Raw genomic sequence first — 17,404 nt, 5'->3', positions numbered from 1 at the left:
CTCCATCATTGGCAGTTTTGGGAGTTTTGTTTTTGGACATGCTGCGTGGAAACATGCCGCCCAGTCCAACTAACCCATGCCGACCATGGATAATCTGTTCACAACGCTCTGAGATGTCCCGTTTAAAACCCCCCCCCCCCCCCCCCCCCGCCCAATTGGGACAATCTACAGAGGGTAAATTAGGCGAAACCTAATATCTTTTGGGATATGGGAAGAAACTGCAGCACGCGGAGGAAATACAAGCAGTCATAGGGAGAACGTGCAAACTCCACACAGACAGGACCCATTGTAGCAATGCGAGCTGGCGGAAGGGTGAATTGACTCGCTGGTTACCTGCTTTGCCATGGGAAGACCGGTCAGGCTGCTGAGATTGCTGGCGTCCGTAAAGACCATGGTCTGTGGGAAGAGGCTGGTGTGGTACTGCGACAGTTCTGGCTTGTGACTGTAAACAGCTGCATAAAGAAAAAGAATCCTTTTAGTCAGTCCCATGCCAAATGTGCCCCAGAGGTGAGTTTTTTTCCTTACGTGTGCAATCTACCAGGTGTTCCACAAGTGTTGCCAATTCTCCAGAATAGCCCTGCTTCAGGAGAAATGGCTTCACAAGTATCTGCTTGCCTTCACTTTCTTCGAAAAAGATTTGTTGATGATTAAACTATCTAATAAAGATAAAACAAGTTCCAGTTGTTTGGGACGGCACGGTGGCCCAGCCTTATGGGCCTGTCCCACTTAGGCAAATTTTTCGGCAACTGCCGGTGACTGTTCTAGTCGTAGCAGGTCACCGAAAAACCGGCGATTGGACTAATGGGCCTGTCACACTTAGGCCATTCCCTTTGACAACTGCGGGCGGATATGACATTGAAATTCACCGACGTCAGCGCCGGCATCAACCGACGTCACCTGCCGACAACCGACGTCACCTGCCGACAACCGGCGACATCCTGGCGACTGCCTACATTAACCTGGCGACAACCAAGTCCGCAACTACGTCAAGCTACGTTCATTTGGCGTCAAACCCAAGGTCGCCACTGTCGGGGAAAAATTTTCAACATGTTGAAACATTTTCGGCAACCAGAAAGACTCTACGACTCTTTGGGCGACTGAAGAGACTACTCACGACCATACAGGCGACACCCCGACGACCATGTGGCGGCCGCATAGTCTCCTGTAGTTACCTAAAAGGTCGCTTAAATGGGACAGGCCCATTACAGCATCAGAGTCCCGAGTTCGATCCTGACTACTAGCAATGTTACAAAATTTTGAGATTTAAAAAATCAAGTCTGCAATTTATCCCATCAGATAAAGCATAACAATAAGTTTAATTTGACACCAAATTCACTTTCATATCTCAAGTATTAAAAAAGTTATGACCATTTTCATACTCGGAAATTAGCATCTTGTTCCCTATTGATTTTCAATGGACATTACAAAAAAGCAGTGATCTTGGATAATCAAAAGCCCATTTCTTAAGGAAAGATTAACATTTTTAAATAGCCTAAGTGTCCAAAGATTATTCACAAAATAACATGATTTTTATATCTAATTTACATTAATTTATAGGCCAAATGGAAGGAATTTAGTGTTCAATTGCTGTAAATAAATGCCCATTTAAATCGGCTTTCTAGTGGGTTCATGTGGAACGCGCTGGTTTAGAACGTTGACATAGCGCTGGATTAGTGCCCTCAAATGCCGAGAAAAATACTGCGGGATATAAAAAGCCCAAAATGAGCTACTCGCTATAGATAACTTGATATATAGGGTTATATATATATGCCCCATTTAATGTAAAAATAAGGTACATACCTTTAATTGTTTGCTCTATAAAACCCTGGGGCTGCGAGAGGTTGCGGAATGAAACAGTAATTTTAAAACTATTAGAACTATATTATCGAGGCCTATAAAACTAATAATACCTTTTGCGACCGGGTCTTGCAGCGATTTTTCGTTAATGATTTACTAGGCTGAACATGTGCGATTAGTACAGCCTAGTAAAAATCGCGTTTTAAACCCGCCCCCTCCAAACAGCGCCAAAATCGCGGCCATGGCTGAGGGCAGATTCCCAATGACGATTCAGGTAGGTTTTGTAACATACCTATGACTACGGGTGCTGTCTGTACTCAGTTTATACGTTCTCCCCATGACCTTGTTGGTTTTCTCCGGATTCCTCCCACACTCCAAAGACGTACTGTGGCGGTCCCTGGATACCATCGCCCTCGGCACTTAAGGGACAGGGACGGGGGACTGCCCTTGGGTTTCCGGTTACTGCTCGGGGAGTGATCTGAGAGTCAGTCATGCCTTCATTAAATGGCATTTGAACCTGCCTGGCGTCTAGCCTTTTTCTGACCTGGTCCTGGCCACTACAGTACACAGATTTTGTGGGTTAATTGGCTTTGGTAAAAATTGTAAATTGACCCGAGCACAGTGCTAGTATACAGGGATCGCTGGTCAGTGCGGACATGATGGGCTGAAGGGCCTGTTTCCGTTCTGTATCTCTCATCTGAACTAAACTAAACTTGTCTGATACTCTAATTTGCCAACCGACTCCGTTCGTAGTCTGACCCCTCTGTCTTTGCTCCCTGACACTATTCGAAAGAAGCTCAGCATAAGCTGAAGGATCAGGACCTCATTTGCCAACTTGGGACTTTGTAGTGCTCAGGATTCACCATTGCATTCAACCATTTCAGATAACCAGCCTTTCCAGTTTGCGCCCAGTTCCCAATGAAAAGTCAATTATTTGCATTATTATCCCAAAATCTAAAAATCTGCAGATGCTGGAATTCTGAAATAAAACAGGAAACACTGGAAACATTGTGTGTCAGGCAGCATCTGAGAAACATGAGTTCATAATTCTGGTCAAAGACTTTCATCACAACTAGAAAGAAGGGAATTCGATATTAAACATTAACTCTGCTTCATGCTCTTTACACCCCAATACACTGTTTGTTTCCAATCTTGTCTGACAATCCATTTAGTTTAGTTTGGTTTAAAGATACAGAGCGGAAACAGGCCCTTCGGGCACCGAGTCCGCACCAACCAGCGATCCCCGCTCACTAACACTATCCTATATACGAACTAGGGATTACACATACACCAAGCCAATTATCCTACAAACCTGTACGTCTTTGGAGTGTGGGAGGAAGCCGAAGGTCTCGAAGAAAACCCACGCAGGTCACGGGGAGAACGTACAAACTCTGTACAGATAAGCACCTGTAGTCGGGATCGAACCCGGGTCTCTGGCGCTGCAAGCGCTGTAAGGCATCAACTCTACCGCTGCGCCAACGTGGCTGCCCGATATTTGTCCACTATTTTCTCATCAAAACCCCCCCTCACTTGTGTTCACCCTGTTACCTACCACGCTTTGTCCTGCCCCATCTCACGCCTGGCTTTCTTCCATCTCTCCCCTCTATAGTCTTTTCACTGACTGGATAGCACGCAGCAAAATGTTTAAAACACTAACTTGGTACAAACGACAATAATAAACTAAACTAAACTAAACTAACCACCTCTCACTTGCTGGACTTTGTTCTCCTTCCCACTCTCTTCCAGTTTTCACCCTCCCTCCCTCCTCCCTACTACAATCAGTCTGAAGGAGGGTCCCGACCCAAAACGTCGCCAGTCCATGTTCTCCAGAGATGCTGCCTGAGCCTCTGAGTACCCGGAAGAAACCCACAGGCAGATCGTGCAAACTCCACACAGACAGTACCTTAGGTCAGGATCGAACCTAGGTCTCTGGCGCTGTGAGGCAGCAGCTCTACCAGCTGCACCGCCCCACAGTGTTCTGATGAGCAGACAGTCCAATGCTCGATATCAGAGATTAGGGTGGCACAGCGGTAGAGTTGCTGCCTCACAGCACCAGGGTCCAGGGTTCGATCCTGACTACGGGTGCTGTCTGCATCAAGTTCTCCCCGTGACCCCGTGGGTTTTCCCCGGGTGCTCCGGTTTCCTCCCACACTCCAAATCGTGCAGATTTGTAGGTTAATTGGCTTTGATAAAATTGTTAAATTGTCCCCAGTGTGTAGGATAGTGTTAGTGTACGGACTTAGTGGGCCGAAGGGCCTGTTTCTGCGCTGTATCTCCAAAGTCGCAAGTCTAAAGTAAAGAGACTATTTCAGTCAACGCATGGTGCCGCTTCCTGTGGGCAGTGGGTGGATTTCCACAACTTTGGAGCCTGTTTCCTGTGGGCTTCCTCTACTCCCTGAACTCTTATATATTGAATGAATAATGAACTGTTAATCTGTCCCATTTAGATGAGCGATGAATTGATTAGCAGTAAGAAATGGGGGAATGTGGCCCATTAATCTGCTGGTAAAGTGCGGTGTGTGTGCACGGACTCCAAATCAAACGTTCAGGGAGAAAACCTCCACCTCTTTCCCGGATTATTACAAAAAAACGATGTGGTGAACAGGATTAAGCATTAAAGGTAAAATCTTTAAAACAATATTTAATCCAAAGTTGCAGATCATTGTGACCATTCCCATTTAATTGGGCTGGAGAGTTTAGTTTAGTTTAGTTTAGACATACAGCGCGGAAAAAGGCCCTTCGGCCCACCGAGTCCGCACCGACCAGCCATCCCCCAAACACACTAACGCTACCAGACACACACTTGGGGCAATTTTACATCTTACTTTTATACCAAGCCAATTAACCTGCAAAACACGTACGTCTTTGGAGAGTGGGAGGAAACCGAAGATCTCGGAGAAAACCCGCGCAGGTCACGGGGAGGACGTGCACGCTCCGCACAGGCAACACCCGTGATCAGGATCGAACCCGGGTCTCTGGTGTTGTAAGCGCTGTAAAGCAGTAACTCTACCGCTGCGCCGCCTTGTTTAGAGATACAGCATGGGAATGTAATATAATGTTCAGGGATGTATTGCTGAAGCTTTATCAGACATTGGGCTGACCACATTTGAAGTACTGTGAGCAGTTTTGGGCCCCGTATCTGAGGAAGGATGTGTTGGCGTTGGAGAGGGTCCAGAGGAGGTTTACGAGAATGATTGGGTTAACTTATGATGAGCGTTTGATGACACTGGGCCTGTACTCGCTGGAGTTAAGAATGATGAGGGGAGGACCTCATTGAAACTCACTGAATTGTGAAAGGCCTGGATAGAATGGATGTGGAGAGGATGTTTCCACTAGTGAGAGAGTCTAGGACCAGAGGACATAGCCTCAGAATAAAAGGACGTACATTTAAAAAGACGAGGAGGAATTTCTTCAGTCAGAGGGTGGTGAATCTGTGGAATTCATTGCCACAGAAGGCTGTCATTGGGTATTTTTAAGGCACAGATTGACAAATGCTTGTTTAATAAAGGTGTCAGGGGTTACCTCTTACACAACAGTGGTTACAGGGGTTACAGTTTAAGAATAAGGAGTAAGCCATTTAGAACGGAGACGAGGAAACACTTTTTCTCACTGAGAGTGGTGAGTCTGTGGAATTCTCTGCCTCAGAGTGCGGTGGAGGCAGGTTCTCTGGACGCTTTCAAGAGAGAGCTAGATAGGGCTTAAAAATAGCGGAGTCAGGGGATATGGGGGGAAGGCAGGAACGGGGTACTGATTGGGGATGATCAGCCATGATCACATTGAATGGCGGTGCTGGCTAGAAGGACCAAATGGCCTACTGCTGCACCTATTGTCTATTGTTATGGGGAGAAGGCAGGAGAATGGGGTTGGGAGAGAAAGATAGATCAACCATGATTGAGTGGCGGAGTAGACTTGATGGGCAGAATGTCCTAATTCGCCTGCTATAGCATATGAGCTTGAATTTATGACACAGGCCCTTCTGCCCACCGAGACAACAGCAACCTCCAATCACCCCTACACTGGTTCTGTGTTAACCCTCGAGTCCTAGCAACATCCTCTAATGTGAGAGAAACATAAATGCTGGAGAAACTCAGCGGGTGCGGCAGCATCTATGGAGCGAAGGAAATAGGCAACGTTTCGGGCCACAACCCTTCTTCAGACTGATTTTTGTCTACCTTCGATTTTCCAGCATCTGCAGTTCCTTCTTGAACACTCTGATGTGAGATGATCTTTAGCATGTGAGAACACAACTTATCAGATTATAACTGTTATTTTCCTCTTTGCAATGTTTATCTAAGTTTCTTGTTCAGATCCGCAGATTAAATGTTAAATTTATCAGACTGTATATCTTGGATGAAAAACAACAATCTTTCACTTTGAAGGCCTTTGTCAAGGCTCTGAAAGGTGTGTGTTTAATTTGTTGCAGCTTGTCTGTCAGTGGGTGAGTTCAGTTTAGTTTAGTTTATTGTCACGTGTACTGAGGTACAGTGAAAAGCTTATGTTGAGTCAAACAAGGGCAGGACCTACACAGTAAATGGTAGGCCTCTGGGGAATGTTGTAGAGCAGAGGGATCTAGGAGTTCAGGTGCATGGTTCCTCGAAGGTCCTTAAGGTGGTCAAAAAGGCTTTTGGCACTTTGGCCTTCATCAGTCATTGAGTCATTGAGTATAGAAGTTGGGAGGTCATGGTGCAGTTGTGTAAGACATTGGTGAGACCGCATTTAGAATAGTGTGTTCAGTTCTGGGCACCATGTTATAGGAAATAGATTGTCATACTTGAAAGGGTTCAGAAAAGATTTTCAAGGATGTTGCCAGGACTAGAGGGTGTGAGCTAAAGGGAGATGTTGAGTAGGCTGGGTCTGTATTCCATGGAGCGCAGGAAGATGAGGGGGGATCTTATAGAGGTACACAAAATCATGAGAGGATAGATCGGGTAGATGCACAGTCTTTTGCCCAGGGTAGGGGAATCGAGGACCAGAGGACATAGGTTCAAGGTGAAGGGGAAAAGATTTAATAAGAATCTGAGGGGTAACTTTTTCACACAAAGGATGGTGATGCATGGAACAAGCTGCCAGAGGAGGTGGTTCAGGCTGGGACTATCCCATCATTTAAGAAACTGTTAGATAGGTACATGGACAGGACAGGTTTGGAGGGATATGGACCAAGCGCAGGCAAGTAGGACTTGTGCAGCTGGGACATTGTTGGCGGTGTGGGCAAGTTGGGCCGAAGGGCCTGTTTCTACACTGTATCACTCTTTGACTCTATGAGTGCTATCCATTAGTAAGGGTGTCCGGGGTAATGGGGAGAATGGGGTTGGGAGGGAAAGATAGATCAGCCACGATTGGATGGCAGAGTGGACTTGATGGGCCGAATGGCCTAATTCTGCTTCTGCAACTTATGATCTTATGAACATTTGTGTTGTTTGTGTTTGTACTTGTGGGAAGCCGCAGCTATGTTTTGTGGTTGAATTTAGTACAGCCCACAGGGGGGCAGCACAGTGGCAAGGAGTGTGGGAGGAAACCAGAGCACCCGGAGTAAACCAACAAGGTCACAGGGAGGTACACAAAATTGCTGGAGAAACTCAGCGGGTGCAGCAGCATCTATGGAGCGAAGGAAATAGGCGACGTTTCGGGCCGAAACCCTTCTTCAGACTGATGGGGGGTGGGGGGGGAGAAGGAAGGAAAAGGCGAGGAGGAGGAGGCCGAGGGCGGGGGGATGGGAGGAGACAGCTAGAGGGTTAAGGAAGGGGAGGAGACAGCAAGGGCTAGCAAAATTGGGAGAATTCAATGTTAATGCCATCCGGACGCAAGGCCCCCAGGCGGAATATGAGGTGCTGTTCCTCCAATTTCCGCTGTTGCTCACTCTGGCAATGGAGGAGACCCAGGACAGAGAGGTCGGATTGGGAATGGGAGGGGGAGTTGAAGTGCTGAGCCACCGGGAGGTCAGGTTGGTTATTGCGGACTGAGCGGAGGTGTTCGGCGAAACGATCGCCCAACCTACGCTTAGTCTCCCCGCTTTGAAGAAGGTCACAGGGAGAACTTGCAAACTCCACACCCACAGTACCCGAGGTCTGGATTGAACCTGAGTCTCTGGTTGAATGAGGCGGCAACTCTACCGCAGCGCCCCTGTGCCGCTGCACATTGATGGGGACCCGGTAGGTTGAAGGCTGTGTGGTATATCTCGCTGTGATTCTATGACAATTGCCTGCTGTTTGTAAGCCACTTCAAGAAAAACACCATGTAGCTGCAACTCATGGCCCTTCCAATGTAAATAATGCTCGGGATTGGGGAAGTAACTGTGGCAACTCCCAAAGATTCCTTCCTCTTTAGCAGAACACGGGCATGATGCCAGCTGGGAATGGGCAGGAAATTCGTATTTGGCTGCTCTTTTACGGGCAGGGCTTGTAGTGCTTGTTTATGTCACGTTGTCAACAATTTAACAATCCTTTGCCATGAATGTTCATGAGTTCTCGTAGCAGAATTAGACCATTTGGCCCATCAAGTCCACTCCTCCGTTCAGTCATACCTGATCTATCTTTCCCTCTCGACCCCATTCTCCTGCTTTGTCCCCATAACCCCGACACCCTCACTAATGAATAAGCATTTCTATGAAACGCTGTGCACTCGGTTTGGAAGAGGTACTCCGAACTTCGGAACGTGGTGTTGGGAATGTGGCGTGTAGATCCAGGGAGAGCACGGATATGGGGAGGGATAGACACCAAATGCTGGAATAACTCAGCAGGACAGGCAGCATCTTTGTATAGAAGGAATGGGTGATGTTTCGGTCGAGACCCTTCTTCAGACTGAGAGTCCGGGAGGGGGAGATACAGTAAAGGAAGTGTAGGGTGTGAAAATGAGACAAAGGGGATGGAGATCAAGGAAAGTGTAGAATAGATCGTTGTTAGCTAGGATATGGTAACAACAAAGCAAATAGATTATAGAGGCATGGAGCAGATCCATGGAGCAAGGATTCAGGAGCAAAAAGGAGAAACTGCTGGGGGAATTCAGCTGGTCAGACGCCACCTGTGGAGGAAGGTTGATGGTCGACGTTTCGGGCTAAGTCTCTGCAACTGGATTAAAAGTTGGAGGAGGGAGGGGGGGAGAGAACCGTGGGCCAGGATGGGTGGCAGCCATGAAACCGTGACATTTTTGACCTTTTTTTAAAAGTTTAGTTTCGTTTAGTTTATCAACTCGGCTAAACTCAATTCCATCACAAGGGAACAACAGCTGTACGTGGGGAATCTTTCAATAAAATAGTGATGAAACAAACGGCAATTGGAGTGGACCAAATAATTAAATAACATTTCAAAAATAAATCTGCCGTAACCCAAATCTGCTGCATCAGCTGTTTCTACATCTCCTTGGATTGATTGTAGTAATCATTGAGAGGCTACAGTGAACGTCAGGGCTGGCTCAAGGTTAAAAGGACAGTTATAAACAAGCTAAAAAGGATTTAATCCAAACAGCTTGTTTGCTGCAATTCCGTGTAGGCCAATTGTTTAATACCGCCAACTGGGGTCCTGATCTGAATAAATGAGATTTCTATCAAATAATGACTGTCTTATTGGAAGATTTAATGTCTACAAGAAGGCAATGTATCATTGGCGAGCGTGGCTGAGATGAACACAGATGATTTAGACTCAGTCTGAAGGACCTGCTGTTTTGATTTAAGAAGAACATTGTGCTGCTATAAATCTGGATCTGGATGGATTTTATGGATAAAGGTAAGCACTATGTCAGTATTCAAGTTCAACTGATTTCATTTTGAGTCCGGGTCATAAAATGTACCAGGCGCCCACACTAGGGAGGGATTTTTATCCACCCTGACCTCCCTTCCTCAAACTCCCCTTAAATTGCCAACTCTAAGATGCAGTAGAGTCATAGGATGCGGAAACAGGCCCCTCGTGTGTTCAATCGAGGCCCCGCGTGAGTATCTACGTGAGTACAGTCAAGCTGAAGAAGGGTTTCGGCCCGAAACGTTGCCTATTTCCTTCGCTCCATAGATGCTGCTGCACCCGCTGAGTTTCTCCAGCATTTTTGTGTACCTACGCATAAGTACAACAGGTAGTGCAAAGAGAAAAATATGTAAGTGCAGAATATTGTGTTACAGCCGAATGCAGAAAGTGCAGGTTCAAAGAAATTCAAAGGGGTAGGTTGGGAGATCGCGCCGACTCCCTTAATTTATGGGAAATCCATGTAGTAGTCTGATAACAGCCACGTCAGCCGGTGAAGGAGGGGTCGCTGGTGCAGAGCACGGCATCGGCGCCTAGTTTTAAGATGAAACGACACAAAGTGCTGGGGTAACACAGCTGACTGAATCACCTTGAAAAAGGGCACTGATGTCACCTATCCATGTTCTCCAGAGATGCTACCCCGCCCACTGAGTTACTCCAGCATTTTGTGTCCTTTTGTGTATTAATCATCATCTGCAGTTCTGTGTTTCAACTACATACAATAATACCTTATTTGGTCGGAGGGGACAATCGGCAATAACAGACACCATTACCCTCCCCCCCCCCGATCCATTATAACGAGGGTTTACTGCACTGTTATCGGGTCCCCCTGCAACCTCTGGCATTCCAACCTCTCCCTCTAGCTAATACCCCCCTAATCCCGGCAATATTCCGGTAAATTTCCTCTGCACCCTTTGCAAAGCCTCCACATCCTTCCTGTAAAAGGGCAACCAGAACTACACACAATACTCCAAATGCAATCTAACCAACGTCCGATACGGCTGCATCATGACTTCCTGATTCTTATACTGTGAAAGCAAGCATTTGATATGCTTTTTTTTTACTGTGCAGGAAGGAACTGCAGGTGCTGGTTTAAACCAAAGGAGGACACAAAATGCTGGAGTAACTCAGCAGGACAGGCAGCATCTCTGGAGAGAAGGAATGGATGACGTTTCGGATCGAGATCCTTCTTCAGTTACCTACTGTTCTATCTATTTGTGTTATCTAAAGTTATCTAAAATAATAGTTATCGTAATTGATAAACATATTCAGCTGGGAAATGCGAATACATTCTGGACTTCTCTACTGGTCTAAGATAGACACAACGGGCTGGATTAACTCAGCGGGTCAGGCAACATCTCTGGAGAAAAAGGATGGGTGACGTTTCGGGTCGGGACCTTTCTTCAGACCGAAAGTAGAGGTGAGGGAACTGGACGTAAGTAAAGGCCAGAGAACAAAGCAGGGCCGGCAACAGATGACCAAGAAAGGGTGGAGCCCACAATGGCACGTTGTTGGCCTGGGAAGAAGTGATAGCCAAGGGATACAAGGATGTGAACAGTGGAACTAGTCGGATGACTAGGGTGGGGGAGGGGAGTATCCTAGTCGGATACTAGGGTGGGGGAGGGGAGAGTGGGAATCCAGGGGTTTCTAGAATTAGAGACATCAGCATACAACTGGGCCTCTGCTTCAGCCCATGTAAAATGCTGTCTTCCAGAAGTCTAGTTCCAATGTAGACGCGATTGAATTTAGTTTTAGTTTAGTTTAGTTTAGAGATACAGTGGGGATACACGCCCTCCAACCAGCTATCCCCGCACACCTACACTATCCTACATACCCCAGGGACAACTTACAATTTTACCAAAGCCAATTAACCTACAAAACTCTTTGGAGTGCAGGCGGAAACCGGAGCACCCGAAGAAAACCCACACAGGTCACGGGGAGAACGTGCAAACTCAGTACAGACAGCACCCGTCGTCAGGATCGAACCTGGGTCTCTGGCGCTGTAAGGTAGCAACTCTACCGCTGCACCACCGTGCCGCCCCTTGACAGAAGAATCTAGTCCAATGGTCGGGCAGCAACAAATATGTGCCTTCAGTACTCCAAGTGATGCTATTAAGTTTTCATGCACTTGCAATGTTTACTAATGTTAGGAATACTGAGCACTTTAAAACAAAAGCCCATGAGGCAGCATTTAATTGACAATTTCTGTGAGTTTGCAGTCATTCATTAGGTCTAATGACCCCATTAGTTGCTTGAGAAGATCTTTGCTGCAGGTACCTTTACTACAGAGAAAAATCACTTCACGGTAGCTGTTGGTGATTCGAGGATATCAAAGGAAAGCAATCCTCTGTGTGTGGGAAGGGAGGAATTGTTTATCAGTTCACGAGTTCCAGGATCAGAATTATGTCATTCGGCCCATCAAGTCTAATTCGTCATTCAATCATGGCTGATCTATCTTTCCCTCTCAACCCCATTCTCGTGCTTTCTCCCCATAACCCGACACGCGTGCTAATCCAGAATCTGTGAATCTGCGCCTTAAAGACATCCAATAACTTGGTCTCCACAGCCGTCAGAGGCAATGAATTCCATAGATTCACCACCCTCTGACTAAAGAAATTCCTCTTCATCTCCTTTCTAAAGGTACGTCCTTTTATTCTGAGGCTATGGCCTCTGGTCCTAGACTCTCCCACTAGTGGAAACATCCTCTCCACATCTACTGCATCCAGGCCTTTCACTATTCGGTAAGTTTCAATGAGATCTCCCGTCACCCTTTTAAACTCCAGCGAGTACAGGCCCAGTGCGTCAAACGCTCATCATATGTTGACCCACTCACTGCATTTCTCCTGCTTCCATTAATCCTGCAAAATTGGAGTTGATGTGAATGGACACCTTTCAAAGTATGATGTAGGCAGCAACTCTACCATTGCGCCACCATGTCACCCATTTGTTGCGTCTAGCTTGGGCCTTGCACTAACCAGATCTTGGGTAACGTATGTGAGCAACTAGCTGTTTTCAAGACGTCTCTTCATACCTCCATAGCTCTACTGGCCCTTGAATACAATGTCGTTACTCGAAGGGCCAAATGGCCTAATTCTACTCCAATGTCTTACGGTCTTGTGGACTGTTTTTGAACGTCAGACTTTGCTGGCTTTACCTTGCACTAAACGTTATCCCCTTATCGTGTACAATACACTGTAAATGGCTCCGTTGTATTCATGTGTTGTCTTTCCGCGGACTAGAAAAAGCTTTTCACGGTACCTCGGTACAGGTGACCATAGACTAAACTGAACCGGATGAGATTAAACAAAAGATTCTCACCGTGTGGGGTTTTGCAGTTGCGCCATTGTAGCCATGAATGAGCTCTGGGCCATGTGTCCTTGCACCTGGTGCATGAGAGGCTGCTGGTGGTGGGCATGCAGTTGCTGGGGAATCTGGAGGGGCTGAAGGGTTGTCAGGCTGCTGCCCACGCTGTTAATAACCGGAACATTCTGGGCCTGAGTCGTGGCGAGACCTGAAAACACAATGAAAGGAACCTGAGTTAGTCAACCCTTCAAACTGACGCGATCCACAGATGTGGAACCAAGGGCCGCAGTAACAAGCTCTAATATAACACATGTTGTAGGCAAAGGTTTGTAGGTTAATTGGCCTCTGAATTGCCCCTTGTCATGGAGTCATAGAGTGATGCAGCGTGGAAACAGGCCCTTCAGCCCGACTGACTCACACCAGCCAAGATGTCCCAGCTACACTAGTCCCGCCTGCCTGCATTTAGCCCATATCCCTCCAAACCTCTCCTATCCATGTACCTAAATCTTTCTTAAACAGTTTCTTATCCTAGTGTGTAGGATGCGAAACTGGAATAACATAGAACTAGTGTGAATGGGTTGGTCGGCATGGACTCGGTGGGACGAAGGGCCTGTTTCCACACTGTGTCTCTAAACTAAACTAAGCTTAGAAGAGATATGCATGATCCTGAACAAATGTGAATCATTTTAGGCATTTATCCATCTACTGATATCCGCGTCATCCTTGTGCCAACGTTGTGAACGGCACACAGCTGCAGAAACACAGTTCAATCCTGACCTCTGGCGCTCTATGTGTGCAGTTCACCCACCTTCTCCCTATGACTGGGTTTCATCCAGAAAGCATGCAGGTTTAGTTTAGTTTACGGGTACAGCATAGACCAAGGTCCTTCGGCCCACCGAGCCCGTGCCAACCAGCAAACACCTGCTTACGAGGGACAATTTACAGAAGCCAATTAACCTACAATTCTGCAGGTCTCTGTTATATCAGGGGAAACTGGAGCACTCATACAACACCCACACAAGTCACAGGGAGAATGTACAAGCTCCGAACAGACAGCAACCGTAGTCAGGATCGAACCCGGGCCTCTGGCGCTGTGAGGCAGCGACTCTACCGCTGAGCCACCGTGCCGCCACTGATGGGGACGTTAATTTGTTACCACAAATTTACCAGCGTTGATGCCTTTTAGTCAGTAGGTGAGTGGCCCCATAGCAGAATCATCCACGTCGCGGGGGCTGGAAACTGGAAGTATCCCGAGCTAATTCTGCTACCACCATCATCTATTGCGACAAATGACGGCTTCCACTGATTGTCCCCGGAAGCTTGCGGCCTTTTCAGGACGGACGATGACAGCGAGGCCAACATTTGTAACAAGATGAACACGAAAAGAAGACTAGGTGAGTGGGAGTTGATGAAAATGTGTTGAGAAAAAAATTGGCTTAATGGAGGATTAGTGTAAAAATAGGTGCTTAATGATCAGTGATGGACTTGGAGGCCTGAAGTCTTTGTTCCTATTTGGTTGGCCCCCCCTCCATGACTTGGTTACGGCAAGTATCCCATCTACTGCAGCAACTGCCCGCCGACTTACCAATGACCAGTGCCGAAGCCCCTCCGTTAGCCAGTGCTGGTGAGAGGCAGGTTGAGTCGCTGGGTGCAATGGCCATGACACTTGGTAAGGAAGCCATGATGAGGTTCTGGGTCTGTTGGGCCACAGTGTGCGGGTTGTGATGCAGCCCATGCAGGGCGGTCAGCGTGCTGACAGGAGGGAGCGTTCCACCCGACGTCGCGATCTGTGGAGGAAGAAGAGCATTTTGGAGTAGGGAACTTCCCAGGGCAAAGTCAGGGTCTTCCCTGGGTCCTAGCCCAAGTTCCACCTCGATTCTCAAAAAGCTGAATGATATCCCTACTTTGATTTTAGCCTTTAGAGATAGAGTGAGGAAATAGGCCCTTCGGCCCACAGAGTCCGTGCCAACCCGCGATCCCCGTACACTAGCACCATCCTACACACTAGGGACATTTTTTACAATTTTGCAGAAGATAATTAACCTACAAATCTGCACGTCTTTACAGTGTGGGCAGAAACCGGAGCACCCGGAGAAAACAGGGAGAACGTAAAAACTCCGTACAGACAGCACCCGTAGTCAGGATCGAACGTGGGTCTCTGGTGCTGCGCCACCGTGCCACACCATTGACATTATTCAGCTATTGGGTTAAATTTAATTTAATTAAAGCTACTCTAGTGGTAGGATTTACACAAGCGCAGTTTGGAAACAACTGCTGTACGTCTGGAATCAGATAGTGGTATTGCCCAGGATAGTTGAGTTCTGACACCTGTTTTATTAAAGAGAATTCACCAAAGAATACAGGAATTTTAACAACTAATAACAATATCCTTATCAGATAGAGTGCGGAGACTGGTGGGGAAATGATTGTTATATTTTGTAATAATATCAGATATTCATTGTCTGTAGTAATGTTGTGTTAATGTACTTTTCCCTTTACAGCAAATGCTCTATTTATTTCCTCTTAAGGCTCTGTATGGATCTGAGGATACACAGTATCTTGGAGGCAGTGATAAAGAAAGCTATCGTTGTTGTGTATCAAGCAATAAAGACTTTGATAACCTCCACTTGTTCATCCTTGTCAAAGCTAAGACCAGCAGAGATCGATAATAACACATTTTTCAAACTCTTGGAGACTGAGAGACGCATCTCAGAGAAACTGCTTGTAAACGATCAGAATGCCGCAATGGCACAACTGGGAGAGCTGCTGCCTCACAGTGACAGAGACCCGGGCTTGATCCTGCCCTTAGATGCTGCCTGTTTGGAGTTTGCATGTTCTCCCTGTGACCTCATGGGTTTTTGCCGCGTGCTCCGGTTTCCTCTCGCGTCCCAAAGACGTGCAGGTTTGTTCGTGAATTGGCCTCTATAAATCGCCCGTAGGATACGAAATTGGGATAAACTTGGACCCAGTGTGGACGGGTGGTCGATGGTCTGGCACCTTATTTGTCACGTGTGCCGAGGTGCAATGAAATTCATTTCCCTATACAGTTCAGTACAAGCATCACTAGACATGGTGGGCCGAAGGGCCTGCTTCCATGCAGTGTCTCTTAAAAACCTGAACTAAAACAATTCAGCTCTTCACCGCACTCATTCAGCCATGCGGACAAGTGAATAGTTACAACTCAGAAATCAATGTACATCAGGCGCATCTGTCACCGTGATGAGTGAGAAACTATTCACTGTCTTCACTCGCTGAGGACATTGACAAGTCTGGAAGCATTTTCATTGCAAATGACTTTCAAATCCATGGGTGTTAACATGACATACAATGTAATCCCAGTAGACTTTGTTCTTCTCTTAGCTTTGACATGGTATCATCGCCTCACATTATAGCAACCTCATGCACTGTGATTAAAATGTATCCCACTAGTCCTCCAAGAAGCTCCCATGACAGAGTTGTAGGCTACATGAGTATATAGCAGCAATGATGAGGACACTTAACAAATTGAAAACAGCAACAAAACAAATGTTTTCTTTGTTTCCCAATGCTGACAATGGGTCTTTAAACTGAGATAGAACGTAGAACAGTACAGCACAAGAACAACACAAATCAATGAACTTTATTTTTCCGTTAGGAACTTTGGCTTCTGCAGCCATACAACAAGAAGAAACTAATTTACAAGACACACAACCAACTCAATTCACACAGACATCCATCACTTGTCTATCTGCATATAACATGCACATAGGGCAGCTCAGTGGCACAGTGGTAGAGTTGCTGCCTCACAGCGCCAGAGACCTGACTACAGATGCTGTCTGTAGGAATTTGTACTTTCGCCCCGTGACCTGCGTGGGTTTTCCCCGGGGGCTCCAGTTTCCTGCCAAAGACGTACAGGTTTGTAGGTAAATTGGCTTCTGTAAATTGTCCCCAGCATGTAGGATAGAACTAGTGTAAGGGTGATCGCTGGTCAGCGCAGTCTCAGTGGGCCGAAGGGCCTGTGTCTATGCGTTATCTCTAAACTAAACAAAACTAATCTAAAAGATGTGTGGTAAAATGTCTCTGTAGATACAGCCAGGAACGTACTGGAAGATTTCACTTTGGCCAAACGGAGCACCAGCCATCCAGGAGAGGTTCTCTAAGGAGAGGTTGGACAAACCTGGATTGTTTTCTCTGGAACGTCGGAGGCGGAGGGGAGTCCTGATAGGAGTATATAAAATGATGAGAGGCATAGATGGGGTATTCAGGCAGAACCTTCCCCCTAAGGTAGAAATGCGGAAGAATAGAGGACATAGCATTAAGGTGCGAGGGTAGACACAAAATGCTGGAGTAACTCAGCGGGACAGGCAGCATCTCTGGATAGAAGGAATGGGTGGTGTTTCAGGTCCTGACCCTTCTTCAGACCGAGGGGCAGAGTTTAAAGGAGATATGTAAGGCAAGTTTGTTTTACACAGAGAGTGGTGAGTGCCTGCAATGTGCTACCAGGGGTGGTGGTGGAGGCAGATACGATAGTGGCACTAATGATGCTTTTAGATAGGCACATGGATTTGCAGGAAGTGGAGGGATTGAGGCAGAGGAGA

General features: G+C 46.8%; 1 protein-coding gene across 2 annotated transcripts in view; it reads right to left on the bottom strand.

The window, feature by feature from the left end:
- The window catches only part of LOC129709139 (hepatocyte nuclear factor 1-alpha-like), a 99,109-nt gene that overhangs the window by 20,490 nt on the left and 61,215 nt on the right, over positions 1 to 17,404 (bottom strand). Inside the window, exons 6-8 of one of the 2 annotated variants that reach the window (XM_055655273.1) lie at positions 14,413 to 14,614; positions 12,843 to 13,035; positions 334 to 472 (exon numbers count right to left, since the gene is read on the bottom strand). In XM_055655273.1, the coding sequence (XP_055511248.1) occupies positions 334 to 472; positions 12,843 to 13,035; positions 14,413 to 14,614 (534 nt within the window). Of the gene's footprint in view, positions 1 to 333; positions 473 to 11,334; positions 13,036 to 14,412; positions 14,615 to 17,404 lie in introns of those variants that run through there. The other variant, XM_055655272.1, reaches the window with a different exon arrangement.

The sequence above is a fragment of the Leucoraja erinacea genome, chromosome 25, assembly GCF_028641065.1.
Source record: "Leucoraja erinacea ecotype New England chromosome 25, Leri_hhj_1, whole genome shotgun sequence".
Taxonomy (NCBI): Eukaryota; Metazoa; Chordata; class Chondrichthyes; order Rajiformes; family Rajidae; genus Leucoraja; species Leucoraja erinaceus.
Note: the sequence above shows the minus strand (reverse complement) of the source record. Positions and strands in the feature narration are given on the sequence as shown.